The 20925-nt window shown below is 52.0% G+C and overlaps 1 protein-coding gene and 1 long non-coding RNA gene across 3 annotated transcripts in view; one reads left to right on the plus strand and one right to left on the minus strand.

Moving 5' to 3' along the window:
• Positions 1 to 6353, minus strand: LOC147580070 (uncharacterized). 2 transcript variants are annotated; one of them, XR_015252499.1, is made up of 3 exons: positions 6198 to 6346; positions 2393 to 2514; positions 1 to 2190 (listed from the first exon to the last, which is right to left on the minus strand). It is a non-coding gene; the product is annotated as an uncharacterized LOC147580070 (long non-coding RNA). The 2 variants fall into 2 exon arrangements; XR_015252500.1 differs by lacking the exons at positions 1 to 2190; positions 2393 to 2514 and adding exons at positions 4359 to 4595; positions 5727 to 5800 and having other exon boundaries at positions 6198 to 6353.
• The window catches only part of LOC112855700 (myosin-6), a 26403-nt gene continuing 7129 nt past the window's right edge, over positions 1652 to 20925 (plus strand). Inside the window, exons 1-28 of the mRNA XM_086710119.1 lie at positions 1652 to 1731; positions 1992 to 2210; positions 3638 to 3781; positions 4023 to 4179; positions 4265 to 4292; positions 4573 to 4684; positions 4950 to 5042; positions 5940 to 6003; positions 6226 to 6324; positions 6793 to 6896; positions 6984 to 7122; positions 8858 to 9126; positions 9391 to 9561; positions 10761 to 11070; positions 11741 to 11811; positions 12086 to 12173; positions 12263 to 12380; positions 12526 to 12649; positions 12922 to 13058; positions 14894 to 15149; positions 15286 to 15528; positions 15677 to 15853; positions 16141 to 16286; positions 16531 to 16621; positions 18876 to 19265; positions 19582 to 19708; positions 19807 to 19925; positions 20304 to 20500. Of these exons, the coding sequence (XP_086566245.1) occupies positions 2010 to 2210; positions 3638 to 3781; positions 4023 to 4179; positions 4265 to 4292; positions 4573 to 4684; positions 4950 to 5042; positions 5940 to 6003; positions 6226 to 6324; positions 6793 to 6896; positions 6984 to 7122; positions 8858 to 9126; positions 9391 to 9561; positions 10761 to 11070; positions 11741 to 11811; positions 12086 to 12173; positions 12263 to 12380; positions 12526 to 12649; positions 12922 to 13058; positions 14894 to 15149; positions 15286 to 15528; positions 15677 to 15853; positions 16141 to 16286; positions 16531 to 16621; positions 18876 to 19265; positions 19582 to 19708; positions 19807 to 19925; positions 20304 to 20500 (4175 nt within the window). The 5' untranslated portion in view covers positions 1652 to 1731; positions 1992 to 2009. The remainder of the gene's footprint in view (positions 1732 to 1991; positions 2211 to 3637; positions 3782 to 4022; positions 4180 to 4264; positions 4293 to 4572; positions 4685 to 4949; positions 5043 to 5939; positions 6004 to 6225; positions 6325 to 6792; positions 6897 to 6983; positions 7123 to 8857; positions 9127 to 9390; positions 9562 to 10760; positions 11071 to 11740; positions 11812 to 12085; positions 12174 to 12262; positions 12381 to 12525; positions 12650 to 12921; positions 13059 to 14893; positions 15150 to 15285; positions 15529 to 15676; positions 15854 to 16140; positions 16287 to 16530; positions 16622 to 18875; positions 19266 to 19581; positions 19709 to 19806; positions 19926 to 20303; positions 20501 to 20925) is intronic.

Raw genomic sequence — 20925 nt, forward strand, 5'->3', positions numbered from 1 at the left:
CACCCCCTCCCTGCCCCACACCAGGACCAGAGGGTGGCAGTGGAGGGTAAAACTTCTGCGTGTGAATGTGGGTGTGCAAATGTGTGTGTTGGTGTGCCCAACAGCAAGTAGGAAAACCTGCGATCATAAGCATGTAAAATGTGAAAAATCTGCATGTGTGTGGCTTAGAATGCACATGGGTGTGTGGTGGTCAAGTGAATGTGTGAGGGTACTGGACTGTAGATCTGAGTGCAAATCTGCTATGGTGGCGTGGGAAAATTCCTTCTTCTTTGAGAGGATAGCTGGTGGCCACCATATCAGAAGCATCAGGGGAGGGGCTGGGCAGCTTCAGATGTGTCCCCAAAGCAGTACAGCCTCAAGTCTCCAGGAGGACACCTGCCTGGAGACTTGAGGAACAGAAGGAAACCAGGTACTGCATTTGTGCAGAGAAAGAGCAGCACAGACGTTTGTTTCCTGACAAAAGGAAACTGAGTTGTGGAGCTGGGCAGCAGATTCCTTTTCTTGGGCATCATGGCTCCAGCTCCCAGCCCCTGGCACTGTGGGACTGTAGGTCAGAGAGGGTGGGGAGATGCTCCTAGCCCGGGGCTGTGTGAGGACAGGCCAGGGTGGAAATGGGTAGGAGGGAGGGGAGCCCATGTCTGGGGGGCAAGGGACAAGCATCTGGCCTGCAGGAGAAGGTGACTCTTGCCCAGTGTGCTCAACTCACTCTTCAGGTTAAAAATAACCAAGGTAAGGGCCTGGCGGGCAGGGGCGGTTGTGTGAGAAAGTCCTGTCTTCCTGCTATCTGCCCATCAGTTCTTTGGAGGGAAGGAATGTGCCCAAGGACTAAAAAAAGGCCCTGGAGCCAGAGGGGCTAGGGCGACAGACCTTTCATGGGCAAATCTAGAGGCCCTGCTGTCCTCCTGTCACCTCCAGAGCCAAGGGATCAAGAGAGGAGGAGCTGGAAGGCGAGAGAGGTGGGAGGGAGGGTCCCTCCGGAAGGACTCCAAATTTAGGCAAGGGGTGGGGGCAGCGGGATATAAAGGAGATGGCTCCCGAGGACAGACAGACCTACTCCTCTGAACCAGGTAAGAGGCTCTTTGGGGGCCTTCGTGGTCAACCCTCAGATATCCCCCCCGCCTTGAGGGACTCTGCCTCCTCAGGGAGTGGGATGCAGGTTGGTCAGAGGCCCAAGGGTTCTGCTAGAACTGCCTCACTCCAACCCCTGGGAGTTCCCACGGACTGAGGGGAGGTTCCAAGGGAAAGGCCCAAAACCTCTTTTCCCCTCTGACCTGCATTTCTTTCCCTGCTTCTGTTATCTACTTTCCATATTCTCCATGTCTTCATCCTGATCCCTCCTTGGATGGCTTTTATTTTGTCCTTCCTCTTTGTCAATACTTGTCACTATGGTCCTTCTTTGTCTGTCCCCTTTGTCGTTTCTTCCTGTCTGTGTGTTCTCATCTCCTTATCTCTCTTTGTTTCCAAGTCTGATTCATCCTCCACCCCTGGCACTTTCACTAACACTGTGTCCTTTCTTTCCTGCCTCGCTGCCTCTTCTATCTCCCTAACTCCCCACTTCGGTCTGTCCTGCTCTTTGGCTCTTTGGGTCGAGCCTCCTGGCTCACTTCCTCCTGTTGACCTGCCTCCATTATTTTTCACTCTCTTTGTCTGGTCTTCCCTCTGCCTGGCTGTGCCTCTGTGGCTCCACACATGGTTCAGAGTCTTCAGGATTCTCTGTGAAGAGATAACTAGGTGAGAGCCTCCCAATTATCTCTTGGGAGCCATGTTGCTGGACCAGGGCCCCCGTCCTTTCTCCAAGCAGCTCAGCACCTCCCCTTAGCAAACTCCTTAGAGATTCTCCTCCAGCATCATGTCACAGGGCAAGGGACCCAGGCGAGGATCCTCTCAGCAGTGGGGGAGAGCAATAGGACCCAGGTGATAAGGAAGTGTGGCAGGGAGTGAGGGTGTGGAGGGCAGTGCCACTCACTGAGGCTTGGGTCTTCTGGTCTCAGGCACAAAGGAGCGCCAAAATGACTGATGCCCAGATGGCTGATTTTGGGGCAGCAGCCCAGTACCTCCGCAAATCAGAGAAGGAGCGTCTGGAGGCCCAGACCCGGCCCTTCGATATCCGCACTGAGTGCTTTGTGCCCGACGACAAGGAGGAGTTTGTGAAGGCCAAGATCCTGTCCCGGGAAGGGGGCAAGGTCACTGCTGAGACAGAAAATGGCAAGGTGTGTGGGGCAGAGCACCAGGGAAAGGGAGAGAAGGTTTGGTGGGGGGTGTATAAAGAGCGGCGCCACTTGCATTGGGAGCTGAGGGGCTCTGTAGGAGACCCAAAGCCAGCAAGGGTGTAGGACACGCCCCCCCCCCCCCCCCCCCCAGAGGAGCCCAACAGTTGAGTGAGAACTCTGACCTTTCTCAGATGGACCTGAGCAGATGTAACAGGGCACCATCCCAGGGATGCACATCCTTTGCCAGAGAGGATGCTGGGGCGGGGATGGGGGGAACTCCACTGGTTTTGGCCTCAGAGGGGTCCTGTAGATAAAGAAGACACAGACACAGCATCAAGTAAAGCTCCCTCTTGAATGTGTATCCCTCCCCTCTGTGCCTCAGTTTCCTCCACGGACCAACTCCCCCAAACCACAACCTCACCCAAACCAAGAGCAAAGTCTTAGGCCCAGAGGAACACAAAAAGTGGGAACTCTTTTTTTTTTTAATGTTTATTGATAGATCGATATAATTTATTGTCAAATTGGCTAACATATAGTGTGTACGGTGTGCTCTTGGTTTTGGGAGTAGATTCCCGTGGTTCATCAAAAAAGCAGGAACTCTTGAGCTGAACGCTCAGTCCCAGAGCTGGGGACTAGCACTCAGATGTCCACAGTCCCTGCTTCCTCAGGCCAGCCATGAGAATCGCCACTGGTCACTAGCAGCAGCTCAGAACCATTTGCCTTGAGACATGGTGACTGAATGTTGTGTCCCAACAAGGTGTGCTATGACAGCCCACAGCCTGCTGGGAGCTTTGACTCTGATCCCAGCCTTGCCACTGGCTATCCACCCTGCCAGTAAACCATTTAATTATTCTATTCACAGCTTCCTCCACTGTAAAAAAAAAAAAAAAAGAAAGAAAACAATGCTAGAATGCCTACCTGTGGGATCTAATGACATTAGGGCATGCAAACTGGTGCCAATCAAACCACACTGATAGTGACCAATGCAGAGCAAGGAGGTGTAGGAAAGGTGGGTGAGATGTTTTCCAGCAGGGCAAGGTTGACCCTGAGCAACTGACACCCTCAAGCACTGCCCCCAGGAGTCAGGTAAGGTGTGTGCACAGACAGGAGAGCTGCCAGCCCCGCCAAGTTTGCCCCTAGACGGTTGAAGCAGGGATGGAAAAGTGCTGCTCAAGGGCACAAGCTCTGGGGTCCTGGCAAGACACAGGGACTCTAGGACAGTACCTAGGATGGGAGGGAGAGTGAGCAGTAAGTTATGTGGGGAAAGAGTTGTGGGGGAGCTATGGGCACTGGTCAGAGAAGAGCTGGGAGATCGAGGCCAGGTTGTGCCGTGTCCTGGGAGGAGGTAAGTGGGTGAGGCTGGCGAGTACACAATAGCAAGGGTTCTGGTAGGAGTGTGGTCATCCCTGTCCATGCACCTTCCCCAGACGGTGACCGTGAAGGAGGACCAGGTATTGCAGCAGAACCCACCCAAGTTTGACAAGATCGAGGACATGGCCATGCTGACCTTCCTGCACGAGCCCGCTGTACTCTTCAATCTCAAGGAGCGCTATGCAGCCTGGATGATCTACGTGAGTATACATGACAGGATGCCAGCCTTGGATAGAGGCCAAAGGAGGCCAGGGCAACTCTCTCAAGGATAGGGGTCAGAACTCGCCCATGGGGCCAAGCTCCCCTTTGCCCCCTTCCTACACCTGGTAGCTGCAGGAAGAGAGGAGCCAGCTGGGATAAGCAAGAGACTCCCCTGCCTGTCACCATCTGCCCCAGGCTTACCACTTTAGCCCCACATGTCTGCCCTCTCTCCTATTCCAGACCTACTCTGGCCTCTTCTGTGTCACCGTCAATCCCTACAAGTGGCTGCCTGTGTACAATGCGGAGGTGGTGGCTGCCTACCGGGGCAAGAAGAGGAGTGAGGCACCACCCCACATCTTCTCCATCTCTGACAATGCCTACCAGTACATGCTGACAGGTGAGTCTAGCAGCCCTGACCTGTGCCCCCTCAGCCCAGTACCCCATGGACCTGACTCTGTTGCCTCTCTTCTTTCCTCTTCCAGATAGGGAGAACCAGTCCATCCTCATCACGTGAGCAAATGCCATCTACCCACACAGGGACTTGGGGAGGATCCAGGCTGATTCCTGGGGGTACAGAGGGGAGGAAGGTTTCAAGGCTGTGACTGTCAGGAGTGTGGGGAGCTGGGTTTTCAGAGAGGTGCCGGAGTGACCTACAATGATATGCAAACTCTGCAAGACCCCAGTGGAGGAGGTTAGATGACCGGGATTCTGAGGGAGGAGGGTGCAGTGCTGAACTCTGAATGGAGCACAGAGGGGATCTTGGGTTCTGATTGGTCCCTGTTGCCTCCAGTGGAGAATCCGGTGCAGGGAAGACTGTGAACACAAAACGTGTCATCCAGTACTTTGCCAGCATTGCGGCCATAGGTGACCGTGGCAAGAAGGACAATGCCAATGCCAACAAGGTATGGAGTGGGCCACAGGCAGAGGGGGCCTGTGGGCAGGCTGACCCAGGGGACCCCCAGCCTTGCCCTGGGGAACAGTGGGGACAGCACCACTAAGCCCAATGCTCAAGATCTTCCTGGCAGGAGACACACACTCTGATGTCCAAATATGGCCCTTTGGAGCCACAGGCCCACCTCCATTTCCCGGGACCAGAGCAGCCTCCTGCCCTCTCCACTGCTGGAGGTGGACAGAAGATAAACCGTCGAGGTTTTGCTGCTTTTGCAGGGCACCCTGGAAGACCAGATCATCCAGGCCAACCCCGCCCTGGAGGCCTTTGGCAACGCCAAGACGGTTCGGAATGACAACTCCTCCCGCTTCGTGAGTGCCCTTGATGACTGCCAACTGGCCTCATCTGGCCTTGACAAGAAAAGGGGGGCACTGTTTTCCTAACAGTCACTACACCCAATTGATCATCCTGTGTTTGGCTTTTGGTTACCAGCAAGTGTGTGTGTGTGTGTGTGTGTGCGCGCGCGCGCACACACACACACACACACACACACACACACACACACACACACATCCCAAACCCTCCCCACTCAGTCTGCCTCCCTGAGCTCTGAGAACTCAAGAAAAGAGACCCAGAGTCACCATGGCTGTTTCATAGCCAAGTAATGGAGCTGATTTTTGTCACATTCTAGATTTTCCTAATGACTGTTTACAAAGCTCTTCCACATGGGAAGGGGGAAGAGAGCATAGGTGCTGGAGCTGATTTCCGAGTTTTCCACCTACCCAGAAAGTCTCCATGCTTAAGTCCCAGCTCCCTTATCTAAACTCCCTACCTCTAAACAGAGGTAGTGGGGCACCTGGGTGGCTCAGTCAGTTGAGTGTACGACTTTGGCTCAGATCATGATCTCCAGGTTCATGATTTTGAGCCCCACATTGGACTCTCTGCTGTGAGCACAGAGCCCACTTGGGATCCTCTGTTCCCCCTCTTTTGCCCCTCCCCCATCTCTCTCAAAAATAAATATTTTTAAAAAAAGAAACAAAGGTAGTAATATTTACCTTCATTCCCATGTTGTTGTTTCTGCTCAGAGATATTTGGTAATAGGGGAATAGGCATCCTTTTCTCTGTTTTCCTGATAGTAAATTGGGACACCAAATAAGTCATTAACATTTCCAGAACTATTCAGGGCTTTTTGGGTTGTGTTGAGGTCCAAGATCTCCATTCTGTCCCTTCTGGTCAGTTCCCTCACTGTTTGTCCCATCCGCCCCCAGGGGAAATTCATCAGGATCCACTTTGGAGCCACTGGAAAGTTGGCTTCTGCAGACATAGAGACCTGTGAGTATGACAGGGAGCCCTGCCCACCTCTCTGTGTCCTCTATCTCTGCCTTCTTTCCCAGCTAGCTGGGCGACCCTATCTTAACATTCCCTCTGCATCTCCTTGCCTCTTCCCCTGCTTTCTCCATTTTGTTATAAGAGCCTTTCTTCCCTAATCTCCATCATTTTGTTGGATTGACTCTCTCTGTTCTTACCTGCCTTCCCCCCATCTCCGCACTTCAGATCTCCTGGAGAAGTCTCGGGTGATCTTCCAGCTGAAGGCTGAGAGAAACTACCACATCTTCTACCAGATCCTGTCCAACAAGAAGCCAGAGATGCTGGGTGAGGCCACCTGATGCCTCAATGCCCACACTGCCCTCCCCTACAGGGCGGGTACCCTCCTTCTCCTCACTTGCTCCTGCTCACCTCCCTCCTTTGGTCTGCTCAGTGGCTTTCTCTTCCTCCCCCATCTCAGACCTGCCTGAGTCTCCTCTTGCTTCCTTTCCTACTTTTTCTTTGTCATATTTCTTCTCCTCCTCCTGGTCGGTTTCTTCCTTCTCCTCTTTGTGCCTGCCCTACTCCCAGGTATCATTCTCCCACTGTCCTCCCTCCCTGGGTCTCCTGTCTACCTTTTCATGTCTTTTTGATTCTCTGCATGGTCCTTGCTGACTCTCCTCCTCTCTCCCTGCTCCCGGTCCTCTCCTCTATTATCCCTGCCCCACCCCCACGGTGTCCCTCTCCCAACCCCTCTCTGTCTGTCTCTATCCTCTTCCATCCCCTTGTCCCCTGCCCTGCTCCTTGCCTGGACAGATATGCTGCTGGTCACCAACAACCCCTACGACTACGCCTTCGTGTCTCAGGGAGAGGTGTCCGTGGCCTCCATCGATGACTCCGAGGAGCTCGTGGCCACGGATGTGAGTAAGGAGGCAGCGTGAAAGCTCCTGAGGGCTCCTGTACCACCCAATCCAACCACCCTCTTTGCCTCTCTTGCTCTTTCCCAGAGTGCCTTTGATGTGTTGGGCTTCACTCCTGAGGAGAAAGCCGGCGTCTACAAGCTTACAGGTGCCATCATGCACTACGGCAACATGAAGTTCAAGCAGAAGCAGCGGGAGGAGCAGGCCGAGCCAGATGGCACTGAAGGTGGGGCAGGGAAGGCAGGTGCTGTAAAGGCCTGAGGTGCTGGGTGTTCACTTGTCATGAGGAGATAGTCCACTGGGAGCAGGGTCTCCCAAGCTGCATCCAAAAGTGGTATCTTTCAAAAATTCTTCAAGAGCTGACAACCTAATTTATTAAGACTATTAGGACCATAAAATAGAGAAAGTTAGAGGAAACCAGAAGTACGAGAAGTACATGGTTAGAGGGCAGCACTTTTTCCCAGAAGGAGGCTCTGCCCTCACCCTCACCCCATCCACCCCTACCAACAGGCTTTCTCCTTGTTAGAGCCTAGCCAGAGGCCACCCACTCTCCCCAGACAGGCCTGCTCCCTAGGGACCTGAGGCTTGTAGGGTAGATGGATGGGGTGAGAGCCAGGGAGGGGCGGGGACATGGGGGAGGTGGGCAGACAGGGAGGTCCCCCACAATCTTGCCAACTCTTCAATCCCAACTATGAGTTGGGGATGCTTCCTCCTGGGCCCAAGACTCACCCAAGCTCAGGAAAGCGGACTCTGAGCTCTGTGCATCCTGATCATTAATGCGGTATGTATGCAAAGGGTCCCCAACCCTTGGGTGAGCCCTGTTCGGACTCTGTGCCATGTCCTGTTTGGGAGGCAAAGGCCAGGGGTCAAAATACAGCTTGACATCGACATGTCACACATTTCACTGGACCTCAGTTTCCTCCTTAGTGAAATGGAACAACAGTCCCTCCTAGCTCACTCCGGGACTATGGTAACATTTCATGGAGAAGGAGATATGAGGTGTATAGGGCTAGACAAATGCCTAAGAACGTTCCTCTTAGCCTATCTTCAAGGACCACTTATCTGTGTCTATCCATATCAAAATGCCAAGCCTGGGTTTCATGACAGCATGTTACAAGCTACCATAAAATTCTTGAAATTAAATAAATTTCCTCTAAACAGAGATTGTATGTTGGGGGGGATGTAACACGTTGTTAGAAACCTTGATTTCCCAGCTGGTCAAGTTGGTCAACACATGGATTGGGGCACCTGGGTGGCTCAGTTGGTTAGGCATCTGACTTTGGCTCAGATCATCATCTCATGGTTTGTGAGTTTGAGACTTGCATGGGGTGAGCTCCAGCTCAAGGTACTTCATGTTCCATGCTGACAGTGCAGAGCTTTCGTGGGATTCTCTCTCTCCTCCTTCCCCTCTCTCTGCCCCTCTCAGGATTCTCTCTCTCTCCCTCTCTCTCTGCCTATCGCTCACTCACACCCCCTCTCAAAAATACATACATACATACATACATACATATTAAAAACAAAACAAAACAAAAACAAAAACAAACCCAAAAAACCCCACATGGATTAAGAGTAGAATGGGCCCAATCCTGGGCCAGATCCTGGGAGGGAAGAAAGGAGGCAGGGAGCAGCACATGTCTCTTCTGTCAACCACAGTGTCTGCCCTGGAGACATGAAGGGACAGTGAGGGCAAGGATGAGCTCACAGCTGTGCTGGTGAAGGGCCTTGCCCAGGGACGCCCAGTAGATGCAAAGACAGAGGCAAGAGGAATTGCTGGGTGGTGGGAAGTTCTGGACAGATGGAGAGGCCTGGGCTGGGTGCCCCTGGCAAGACTTGTGCCCTTTCCAGGCCTGGATTTGCAATTCTTTAGTGACAGGGGTCAGACTCAATGCTTCAGAAAAGCTCTGGGGCAGGCAAAGGAGGTCTGTGGAAAGTGCTTGCTTAGTTATTTCCTTCCCCACCAGATGCCGACAAGTCTGCCTACCTCATGGGGCTGAACTCAGCTGACCTGCTCAAGGGGCTGTGCCACCCTCGGGTGAAAGTGGGCAATGAGTACGTCACCAAGGGGCAGAGCGTCCAGCAGGTGTACTATTCCATTGGGGCGCTGGCCAAGGCAGTGTACGAGAAGATGTTCAACTGGATGGTCACACGGATCAATGCCACCCTGGAGACCAAGCAGCCACGCCAATACTTCATAGGGGTCCTGGACATCGCCGGCTTCGAGATCTTCGATGTGAGTTGGGGGAGCCTGGGTGTGGGGGGAACAGTAACTCACTCATTCGCACCTGTGACCATCATGGCCAGGAGTGGGAAAGGCGGTGGGGCTCAGCGGTGATAAACACATCATCCTGTCTTCCAGTGGGGGCTCCCTCTCCCTGGCCTGACAGAGGAGGGGTCCGGCCACACTCCTAACTGGGCTGGGGCACAGGCCTGGGCTGACCCCACTGTCCTCTCAGATCCTTGCCTGCCTGACCCGCTCCACCCCTGCCCCCCGCAGTTCAACAGCTTTGAGCAGCTGTGCATCAACTTCACCAACGAGAAGCTGCAGCAGTTCTTCAACCACCACATGTTCGTGCTGGAGCAGGAGGAGTACAAGAAGGAAGGCATCGAGTGGGAGTTCATCGACTTTGGCATGGACCTGCAGGCCTGCATCGACCTCATCGAGAAGGTGCTGCCTCCATCTTGCCACCTGTGTGTGTCACCTTCCCCTGTCATCCCAGACAGAGTGGCAGTACTGTCCCTTCTACAACCAGGATACTGGAGTCCCCAGAATCCCAAGCCTCTCTCAGACCCAGCTTCTACCCACTGTAAAGTCATGGGCATACAGAGGATGAGCCCTTTTCTTCTCTCCCCAGGACCTAAGAACTTGTCCTGCACGGTGGTCACCTCCCAGAGTCCTAAGAAAGAGATTTAGTGAGGAGAGGACTCTTGGTCCCTCTGACTTCCATGAGAAGCATCATTCATGGAAAGATCCTAGGCTGAAACTGGAGACATTTGGTTTTCCCTCCTCTTCCTGATAGCAGAGAATAAGCCTGTTTCAGCCCCTCTTGTCTATAGACTCAGAAGAGACAAGGATGTGAGGTGTGAGGCTCCCAGTGCTGGCTTGTTCTCAGTGTGCCTTTGCACTTTGTTGATACAGACCAGAGCTTGGAATAACTACCCTCACCCAGCCAGCCATTGCCCTTCAGAAAAATGCGAGCTTACCAGAAGCTTTGGGTGGTTATCCAGGGTGCTGCTCTTCCAGAAGCCTCAGAATTGCCTGAAATTATATGGGAAGAGAAAGAGAGAGAGAGAGAGAGAGAGAGAGAGAGAGAGAGAGAGAGAGAGAGAGAATGAACATGCCTTTTTCCAGGGAGACATCTTTAGCTTAATCAAATTCTCATTACAATTCCTGCCCCAAGAAAAGTCAAGAATTACCATCCTTTCTGAAGAGCAGGATGTTGTACAGAACCTGGATCCCTCTAACAATCCCTTGAAGAACTGTTACCCATCATATAGACAGGGTTCTGGCCTGTCCCTTAGTCTGGCACCTCTGACACATACATACTCCTTGCCCTGGGGCAAGGAGTCTTACAAGACGAAGGGACTTGCTGCAAGGCCTTGGGACCTTGCAGGACAACTGGGAGCACAGGGCTCTTTGTTAGGTCCAATGGGGCAAAAAGAGGTTATGTAGGCCAGAATAGAATTGGATTTAGGTTGATTCCAAGAATATTAGGTTCCTATACTGTGACAGAAGGTGCTAGCACAGAGTTTCTGTAGCCTGCCCGCTATACTGGGCTGTAGTCTTTCCTCTGGTAGGGTGTGGGACTCTGGAATCCTGGGAGTGCATGCAATGATGCTCTCTCTGCTTCCTCCCCTTGCTCTCAGCCCATGGGCATCATGTCTATCCTGGAGGAGGAGTGCATGTTTCCCAAGGCCACTGACATGACCTTCAAGGCCAAGCTGTATGACAACCACCTGGGCAAGTCCAACAATTTCCAGAAGCCACGCAATGTCAAGGGGAAGCAGGAAGCTCACTTCTCCCTGATCCACTATGCTGGCACCGTGGACTACAACATCCTGGGCTGGCTGGAGAAGAACAAAGACCCACTCAACGAGACAGTGGTGGGCTTGTACCAGAAGTCCTCCCTCAAGCTCATGGCCACACTCTTCTCCTCATATGCTTCTGCTGATGTTGGTAAGAGGGCAGCCCCTGTATTGGGCCAGAGCAATTCTTAAGTTGTGAGGGGCCAGGGTCTCACTGCTTCAAACCATGTGACCATAGAGGCAGAAGGGAGCCTGCTTTCCAGTCACAGGATGGGGGTCAGGAGATACCACAGGCATCCATCTGTACCTGATCTCTGAAAGTGCCATCTTCCACTTTGTGCTATGGATATTGGTGTACATGTCGTGTGTCTCCTCAAGACTGTGAGCAACTGGAGGTCAGTGAGGGTGTCATGCATCACTGCACCAGGCCCAGCATAGTCATGCTTGTAGGAGGATCACTGAACATCTGGTAGAACAAGTGAGTGTCCCGTTCAGAGAAGGAAAAGAGAGGGTGTGGATTGGAATGAGGAGGATGAACTATGAGAAGGAAGGTAGACCATGGAAAGATGTAAGCATGAAGGGCGGAGTTAGAAGGTGGGAGAAAAGCACTGGTATTATTTCAGCATATACCACGTAGCAAGCAAACTTATCTAATCTTCATCACATCTTTTAGAGGCAGTTACCATTCTCCTCCTGGAAAACCTAAGACATGGAGAATCACTTTGTGAAGTCACATGGCTAGTGAGGGGCAGAACCCTGCCCCTGCCAAAGGGTTCCTCCACTTTCAGGCTCTGGCTTCTCATCTCTTTTCTTGTTATTAGGGGACAGCAGTAAAGGCAAAGGAGGAAAGAAAAAAGGCTCATCCTTTCAGACAGTGTCAGCCCTCCACCGGGTAAGAAGGACACAGAGATGCCAAGAGGCCCATGGTGGGCAGGCCCAGCCCTTTGGCTGTCACCCTAACCTGATGCTCTGAGTTTGGGAATGAAAGAAGTTAGAGTTATGTGGTCATTTTGGGCATGGGAGTTGTACACAAGCCTGAATTCACATCATAAATTATATGTCAACTCTCTGTCCCTTGGAGAGTTCTGGAGACAGGCTGTCAGGGGCTCAGGGACCAAAAAGATGGTTCTTGTGGCTTCTGAGTCCCCACTCTCATCCACCCCCAGGAGAATCTGAATAAGCTTATGACCAACCTGAGGACCACCCACCCTCACTTTGTGCGCTGCATCATCCCCAATGAAAGGAAGGCTCCGGGTGAGCGATGTGTAAGGGTCTAATCTAGAGAGGGTACTTGGTATCCACTTGCCTTGAGGTTGACCCTTTCTCCTCTTTTCCTGCTGCAGGGGTGATGGACAACCCCCTGGTCATGCACCAGCTGCGCTGTAATGGTGTGCTGGAGGGCATCCGCATCTGCAGGAAGGGCTTCCCCAACCGCATCCTCTATGGAGATTTCCGGCAGAGGTGGATACAGGGTGCCCTGGAGCTGAGGAAACAGGGGGAAACTGGGAAGACCTGGTGGGGAGGGGAGTCCACAGGTGGCCCTGAATGCTGTGGGCAGAGCAGGTCAGCACAGAACGTGGGTGACTTGGGGCACCTCCCTCTCCAGGTATCGCATCCTGAACCCAACGGCCATCCCTGAGGGCCAATTCATTGACAGCAGGAAAGGGGCAGAGAAGCTGCTGGGTTCCCTGGACATTGACCACAACCAGTACAAGTTCGGCCACACCAAGGTGAGTCTAAAGCCCCACAGCATGGAGTTGCAGGACGCCCAGCCATGTTAAGCGGAGCAGCTAGGAGTTTAGAAGGCAGGCCTCTGAATCCTGGCTTCCTGAATCAACCCAAGGGCTGGAACCCAGGCTTCCTTTCTGTCTTCTTTTTCATATTTCACTCTGAGGTCTAGGATATATGGGTGATGGATCCCCTAGGAGCTCAGTCAGCACCTCCCACCCACTTCCTCCACCCTAGCTACCCTTCTCTGAGGCTGTGGCTCTCTTGCCCACAGGTGTTCTTCAAGGCGGGGCTGCTGGGTCTGCTGGAGGAGATGCGGGACGAGAGGCTGAGCCGCATCATCACCCGCATCCAAGCACAAGCCCGGGGCCAGCTCATGCGCATTGAGTTCAAGAAGATCGTGGAGCGCAGGTGAGGTGAAGGAAAGGGAAAGGCTCTCCCAGATATATAAGAGGCAAACAAGCAGTGCTAACTGGTGTGGGTCAGATGACCTGAGTTCAAATTCTGGCTTCACCACTCACTAGCTGGCTTGAGCAAGTGACTTTACCACTCTGGGTCTCATTTTGAATTCTTTGAAAAAGAAAAAAAGAAAATTCTTCATAAGCATATGCAAATTGAGCTTCAATGAGCTACCATTTAAAAACACTAGATTGACAAAAATCAAGAAGTCTGTAAATTAGTGCAACCTCCCTGAAAAAACAATGTATTATCTCTTAAAGATGGACTATTGTATGGGGCGCCTGGGTGGCTCAGTCGGTTAAGCGGCCGACTTCGGCTCAGGTCATGATCTCGCTGTCCGTGAGTTCGAGCCCCGCGTCGGGCTCTGTGCTGACAGCTCAGAGCCTGGAGCCTACTTCAGATTCTGTGTCTCCCTCTCTCTGACCCTCCCCTGTTCATGCTCTGTCTCTCTCTCTCTCTCTCAAAAATAAATAAATGTTAAAAAAAAAAAAAAAAGATGGACTATTGTGGGGCACCTGGGTGGCTCAGTTGGTTAAGTGTCTGGCTGTTGATTTCAGCTCAGGTTATGATCTCAGTTTCATGGGTTCAAGCCCCACATCATGCTCTACGCTGACCACGCAGAGTCTGCCTGGGATTCTCCCTCTCTCTCTGCCCTTCTCCCCCACCCCCTGCTCACACTCTCTCTGTCTCTCTCAAAATAAATAAATAAACGTTTAAAAATATTAAAAAAACAAATATAAAGATGGACAATTGTAGGGGCACATGGCTGGCTCAGTTGGTAGAGCATGCGGCTCTTGATCTCGGGGTTGTGAGTTTGAGTCCTGTGTTGGGCATAGCATCACTTAAAAAGAAAAAAAAGATGGACTATTGCATACCTTCCAATTCCACTTCTAAGTGCATTCCCACAGAAACTCCTGCACATGTACAACATGAGACAAAAAAAGAATATAGCATCGTTGACGAGCAGCAAAGATTTGGAAACAACTCCAATTTTCATCCCCGGGGGAATGGGTAAATAGTAGAATAGTTGTTCAGTGGAATATTATAAAGCAATGAAAGGAGGGACTTACAACTACATGATACAATGTGTATGAGCCTCAAAAGCATACTGTTGAGTGAACAAAAGCAAGTCACAGAAGGATACATACAGTGTAATGCAATTTTTATAAAACTCAGAGATAACAAAAAACAGTGACATATTGTTTAAAGACACATACGCATTGAGTTAAAGTATGTTTTGAGAAAGTAAGGAAATGAAAAACACAAGATTCAGGATAGTGGCTACTTCTGGTGGGGGGACCAGGAAAGAGGATGGAGAGAAGCACACAGGTTGAATCAACACTGATAATGGCTCTAGTTGTTGTTTGAACAATTGATAGGTTCGTGGTTCATGATTTTATTTCATGCGTCATAATTTACATATATGCTATAGATATTCTTACCTGTGAAATACAAGTTTTAACACATTTGCAGTTCTTATGGGATTAAAAACACTGAACTTAGTAGACATTCTGAGTGGCGTAACTTTCATTACTACTAGTGCCCCAGCAGGGAAGATATAAACTGTCCTCTGGTTGAATTGTTCAATTAATAAATATTTATTGAGTAGCTCCATGATCAGTGAGGTAATGTTGGAGTGGGGGTGTATATCAAGGCGCAAGACAGGGCTCCAGCCCTCTGGTGCCTGCGAACTTACTTAGATGGGCTGGAAGCCAACTGCAGTCGGTCCCATGTTTGGGAAGTGCTCTTTCTGAATGCTCTTTCCTACCTCCATGTTTCCTTCCCAGGGATGCCCTATTGGTAATCCAGTGGAACATTCGGGCCTTCATGGGGGTCAAGAACTGGCCCTGGATGAAGCTCTACTTCAAGATCAAGCCGCTGCTGAAGAGCGCAGAGACAGAGAAGGAGATGGCCACCATGAAGGAGGAGTTTGGGCGCATCAAAGAGGCGCTGGAGAAGTCAGAGGCTCGCCGCAAGGAGCTGGAGGAGAAGATGGTGTCCCTGCTGCAGGAGAAGAATGACCTCCAGCTCCAAGTGCAGGCAGTAAAGCCACGCAATTATCTCTTCATGCCTCCCCCTTTACTCCCCTGGATTATAGCCCATCTCATCCCCAGGGACTAAGGTCCTGTGTCTCTTCTCTCTTTAATCACCAGTTCTGCTCTCCTTCCTCATCTCCCAGGAACAAGATAACCTCAATGATGCAGAGGAGCGCTGTGACCAGCTGATCAAGAACAAGATCCAGCTGGAGGCCAAGGTGAAGGAGATGACAGAGAGGCTGGAGGACGAGGAGGAGATGAATGCAGAGCTCACTGCCAAGAAGCGCAAGCTGGAAGATGAGTGCTCTGAGCTCAAGAAGGACATTGATGACCTGGAGCTGACGCTGGCCAAGGTGGAGAAGGAGAAGCATGCAACAGAGAACAAGGTGAGGGCAGCTCCTTCTGGCTCCAGCCCAGGTCTCCTCAGGATTCCCAAACCACAAGGTGGTCCTGTCCTTGGCATTGGACATACCCATAGACATCTCCAGGCTGGTGACCTCTGACCCTGAATGGGATGGGGTTCTTGGTTGGCAGGTGAAGAACCTGACAGAGGAGATGGCTGGACTAGATGAAATCATCGCCAAGCTGACCAAGGAAAAGAAGGCTCTGCAGGAGGCCCACCAGCAAGCCCTAGATGACCTTCAGGCTGAGGAGGACAAGGCCAACACACTGACTAAGTCTAAGGTCAAACTGGAGCAGCAGGTGGATGATGTGAGTAGTAAGAGCCATGCTCTGTCTCTCTCAGTTCAGGATTTTGCAGGCAACATCAATGGCCAAGGAGTTCCTGGTACTTAGAGCTAACCTCTATGACCCCTGAAGCCTCTTTGCCCTCTGCAATTCCTCACTAGACTAGGACTCAGAATTGTTTGTGCTTGCAGGGATTTCTCTGCTAGTTTGACCTCCAATCCCGCTGGACTTTGACTTTAGAAGAGAGCAGAAGATCATGTACTGTGGATCTCATGTTTTCTATACCTTGTTTATTTTCTTCTCTCCACCAGCTGGAGGGATCCCTGGAGCAGGAGAAGAAGGTTCGTATGGACCTGGAGCGAGCAAAGCGGAAGCTGGAGGGTGACCTGAAGCTGACCCAGGAAAGCATCATGGACCTGGAGAATGACAAGCAGCAGCTTGAAGAAAAACTCAAGAAGTAGGAGCCTGGGGTGTCCCAGAGGGGCAAATGGAGATGTCTGGCCTGAGGGTTAGAGCACAGGATGCCACAACCCCACTGGCCATGACTGTCCCAGGCACAGTGTGAATGAGGAAGTCAAACAGCCCTCCCTCATTCACCCTCTGCACCAGTGGGGAGGGGACTTGTCCTAGCATGCCAGGCAAGAGAAGAGAATGGGCACAGAGGACGGAAGACTACCTGTCACCCCTCCCTTCTCCTCCAGGAAGGAGTTTGACATTAATCAGCAGAACAGTAAGATTGAGGATGAGCAGGCACTGGCCCTTCAGCTGCAGAAGAAACTGAAGGAAAACCAGGTGAAGTTCTTCCTGGTGCAGCCAAATGGGGAGCTCAGTGGTGAGGCAGCTGAGGCTGCAAGAGCTCTGTAGGGTTCCAGACAGCATCTACAACTCCAGGCGGCCTTGGAGACACCATGCCCCCTGACTTGGCACTTGGGAACACCAGCCTTCCCCCATTAGAGCAATGAGTCTTATTTCAGCAGGGCTATTTTGGGAGGCAAACAAGTCTACTAAAAGGGCTCTCTTGATGAGCTGTGCCCTGTCTCATGGGTTTTTTTCCTCCAGCACAAATGACAGGGTTCAAGTCTCCTCTTGCTCTTCTTCTGGTACGTTTTCCCCTCTACATGGAGGTGAGGAGGGCCTTCATGGAGCACCTTCCTATGGAGTGCTCTGATCATACTCTTCCCAGGTACTGACCCTATGGTATTCAGTCAACTCCTACAACCCTGAGCAATTCACTTCCCCTTGCTGAGTCTCAGATTCTCTTCTCACCTGTGAAATGAGATGATAGCACCTGCCTTACAGAAGGCCAGAGGAGATAATGTTTATAAAACCACTTAGACAGCTAGCAGTCAGCCTGCCACTAGCTAGAAGGTGTTCTTTTATTTTCTCCATGGCCTTCTCATCCCTCTTCAGGAGGAGATTAAATTAACAGCCATAGCCACCCTTACTTTTAGTGCACCCTGAATTTTAACGTGCTTTTAGTCCTGTGTTTGTCAGAAGAGCCCTGGAAGCAAGGCAGACAGGTACTGAGATCCCATTTTATAGCTACAGAAGCTGCATGGCCAGGTCTGGACATAGTGGCCACAAAGACAGCAGGTACTCAACTATTACAGGCAAGGCCTTATCCTCTGATTTTCTGGTCACACTGTGGCTATTGGAGAGCATTGATCTCTCTTCAGCATTCGGGGCCCATGGTCCAGGCTACAAGTGATACATGAACACAATTCCACTCATTTGGGGAGCTGCTCAGGGGCTAGCCTGCCTTCAGTGATAATTTACCCTTCAATTTTCTTGGGTGCCCCTCTCAGTTATAGCCAGAATATTAGGACATTCTCCAGGTTCTTCTATTTGGGTCTAGGCAAACTCTTTGGCCCTTAGACCCAGAACAACAGTGCTATTATCCTCACCAGGTCTTGGCCGTAGGCTGAGGCCCTCCTTCTTCCTGCCCAAGCTCTTGCACATAGTCCTACCTTCCTCATCTTGAGAGCAGAGGCGTGGTGGCCCTCTCTCTCCTGCTCCCAGGGCCCACCCACACACATTCCATTAACACTATCCTCAACCACAGATTCAGGGATTCCACTGATTGATACTCCTTTTTGCTCCTGGCTGGTCAGGGAACAGATCAAAATGAAAGATGGGACATTCTCCCAATTTAGTCAAGGCCAAGGAAAAGGCCAGAAAAATGAGGTAGGGGCATGATGATGAAAAGGCCAACTTTCTAGCACTCACCTGGCCTGGAAGGGAACAACAAAAGTAGAACCCACCCTAGACATAAATAAGGCAACCCCTGGAGAGTGAGGAGTATGGTTGACTGGACTTCATGGTGAACCTGGAAGATTACAAGCATTAAAAAAAATTTTTTTAATGTTTATTTTTGAGAGAGAGAGAAAGAGAGAGAGAGAGAGCGTAAGTGGGAGAAAGGCAGAGAGAGAGGGAAACACAGAATTGGAAGCAGGCTCCAGGCTCCAGAGCTGTCAGCCCAGAGTCCGATGTGGGGCTTTAACTCACGAACCGTGAGATCATGACCTGAGCTGAGGTCAGACGCTCAACTGACTGAGCCACCCAGGAGCCCGGATTATAAACATTTTGATTGTTTTCAGGCATATTATTGCAACTGTTTGTAAGATACAAGCACCAGCTTTCCTGCCTTATGTTTAGCAGAGCAGAGTCTAGTGAATCTGTGGAATCTTTGAGATTCAGGATCTCACAGCAGCTCCGAATCCCCATCTGAACACAGATTCTCTGGATTCAGGGCTGCAGATTCTCAGACTGAGTCTAAATGTCTCTAGGAAGTGCTTTGAGGATTCAGCTTCAACCAAATTGATATTGATGGTCTGTGCATCACAGAATGTCTAGCAGCACCCCTGGCCTCTACCCACTAGATGGCAAGTCATGACAAGCAAAAATGTCTACACACATTGCCAACTATCCCCCATGGCACAAAACTTTCCCTAGTTGAGAACCATTGCTCTGGAGAGACCTGCGTGTTCTAGAGCCCTGGGGTGGGGTCTGCAGGCGGTGGGTCTGAGCTTTCTGTGTCTCGGCCCAGGCTCGCATCGAGGAGCTGGAGGAGGAGCTGGAGGCTGAGCGCACCGCCAGGGCCAAGGTGGAGAAGCTGCGCTCAGACCTGTCCCGGGAGCTGGAGGAGATCAGCGAGCGGCTGGAAGAGGCCGGCGGGGCCACGTCCGTGCAGATTGAGATGAACAAGAAGCGCGAGGCCGAGTTCCAGAAGATGAGGCGGGACCTGGAGGAGGCCACGCTGCAGCACGAGGCCACGGCGGCGGCCCTGCGCAAGAAGCACGCCGACAGCGTGGCCGAGCTGGGTGAGCAGATCGACAACCTGCAGCGTGTGAAGCAGAAGCTGGAGAAGGAGAAGAGCGAGTTCAAGCTGGAGCTGGATGATGTCACCTCCAACATGGAGCAGATCATCAAGGCCAAGGTGGGCTGCCCTCTCACCCTTCTTGCCCCCTTCTCTGTCTCGGTAGCCTTCCTTCCACTGTCTCTGCCCTCTCTTCTCATCGTCACCCCTTCATCACCTCTTGGTCTCTGTCTTGCTCTCTCCCTCACCCTCCCTCCTTCTGCCCACAGCTCTTCACCATCTCTCCTTTAGTTCATGTACCCCTTTCAGACTGTTCCTGTCAGCACCTCTCTTTTTCACCCCCCTGATCCCTGTGCTCTCCCCACCTTGGCCTTCCCATCCTTTCTCTGGTCCACCCAGTCCCTTTCCATGACAAGTTGTCCCTTACTGCCTGAAGGCAAACCTGGAGAAGGTGTCCCGGACACTGGAGGACCAGGCCAATGAGTACCGTGCAAAGCTGGAAGAGACCCAACGCTCCCTCAATGACCTCACCACCCAGCGAGCTAAGCTGCAGACTGAAAACGGTGGGTGCCCCTCACCAGCCCTGCACCTTCCTGAGGGTCAGGTACCAGTTGCCCCCTTCCGTGGCCCACAAATTCCTCCCTCTTGTTCCCACCTCCAGGGGAGCTGTCTCGGCAGCTGGATGAGAAGGAGGCACTGATATCCCAGCTGACCCGAGGCAAGCTCTCCTACACCCAGCAGCTGGAGGACCTCAAGAGGCAGCTGGAGGAGGAGGGCAAGGTGAGGCGCAGCTAGGGACAGTGGGACAGGCTTGATGGCAGTGCTGGACAATTAACATCAAGACCAGGAATAGGGGCCTAGAGACTGGAGAGAATCCTCTGTGGTGGAAAGAGCCCCAATCTAGCTTCCTCTACACTCCAGCTAAGCCACACCTCAACATCATCGAATGCCTCTTTCCTTATTTGTAAGGGGGTGGGGTGGGCAAACTGGGAGGCTACTCCAAGATGCTGAGATTCCACACCAGCCCTCACTCTAATTGAGGCTGGGCTTGTTTGAAGTCCATGGATATGAAAAGGATCTAGAGAATGATGGTGGTGGGGCATTCCCTCCTCCCTTCCTTGGAAATGAGCCTGTCTGTCAGTGCCCAACCCTCCCCAGGCAAAGAACGCCCTGGCCCATGCACTGCAGTCAGCCCGACATGACTGTGACCTGCTGCGGGAGCAGTACGAGGAGGAGACAGAGGCCAAGGCTGAGTTGCAGCGCATCCTGTCCAAGGCCAACTCAGAGGTGGCCCAGTGGAGGACCAAGTACGAGACAGATGCCATCCAGAGGACTGAAGAGCTCGAAGAGGCCAAGTGAGTTCAGGGCAGTCCCCCACCCAATTCTAAGAGAGGAAGGAGCAAGACAGGCAGAGTGGGCATGGGAAGGAGATCTGAGGAGGGTGGAAGAGCATGGGGGCTAACAGAGATGATTGAAAGGGAGCCTGGATCTTGTGTTCTGAGTGAACCTGGCTGGCCCTGACTCACTTCCTGTGACGCATGAGCTTTTGGCTCGGGTTATACCTGATGCTCACGTATAAGACGAGCAAAAAGCTTGTTGGTCAGAGGAGCTTCCATCGATCAGCCTGGTATGGGGAGGGGTGGGGGTTGTCACCCAGAGCTCACTCCACGTAGGGAAGACATTCTGTCCTAGGCACTGGCAGGCTTAGGTTGCTCGAGGCCAGGGACGCAGGGCCTAAAGGGCTGTTCAGGGTCCCAAGGTATTGTGGGGAGGAGGATTG

The sequence above is a fragment of the Puma concolor genome, chromosome B3 (genome assembly GCF_028749965.1).
Source record: "Puma concolor isolate L17-30 chromosome B3, mPumCon1.1.hap2, whole genome shotgun sequence".
In the NCBI taxonomy this organism is placed as follows: Eukaryota; Metazoa; Chordata; class Mammalia; order Carnivora; family Felidae; genus Puma; species Puma concolor.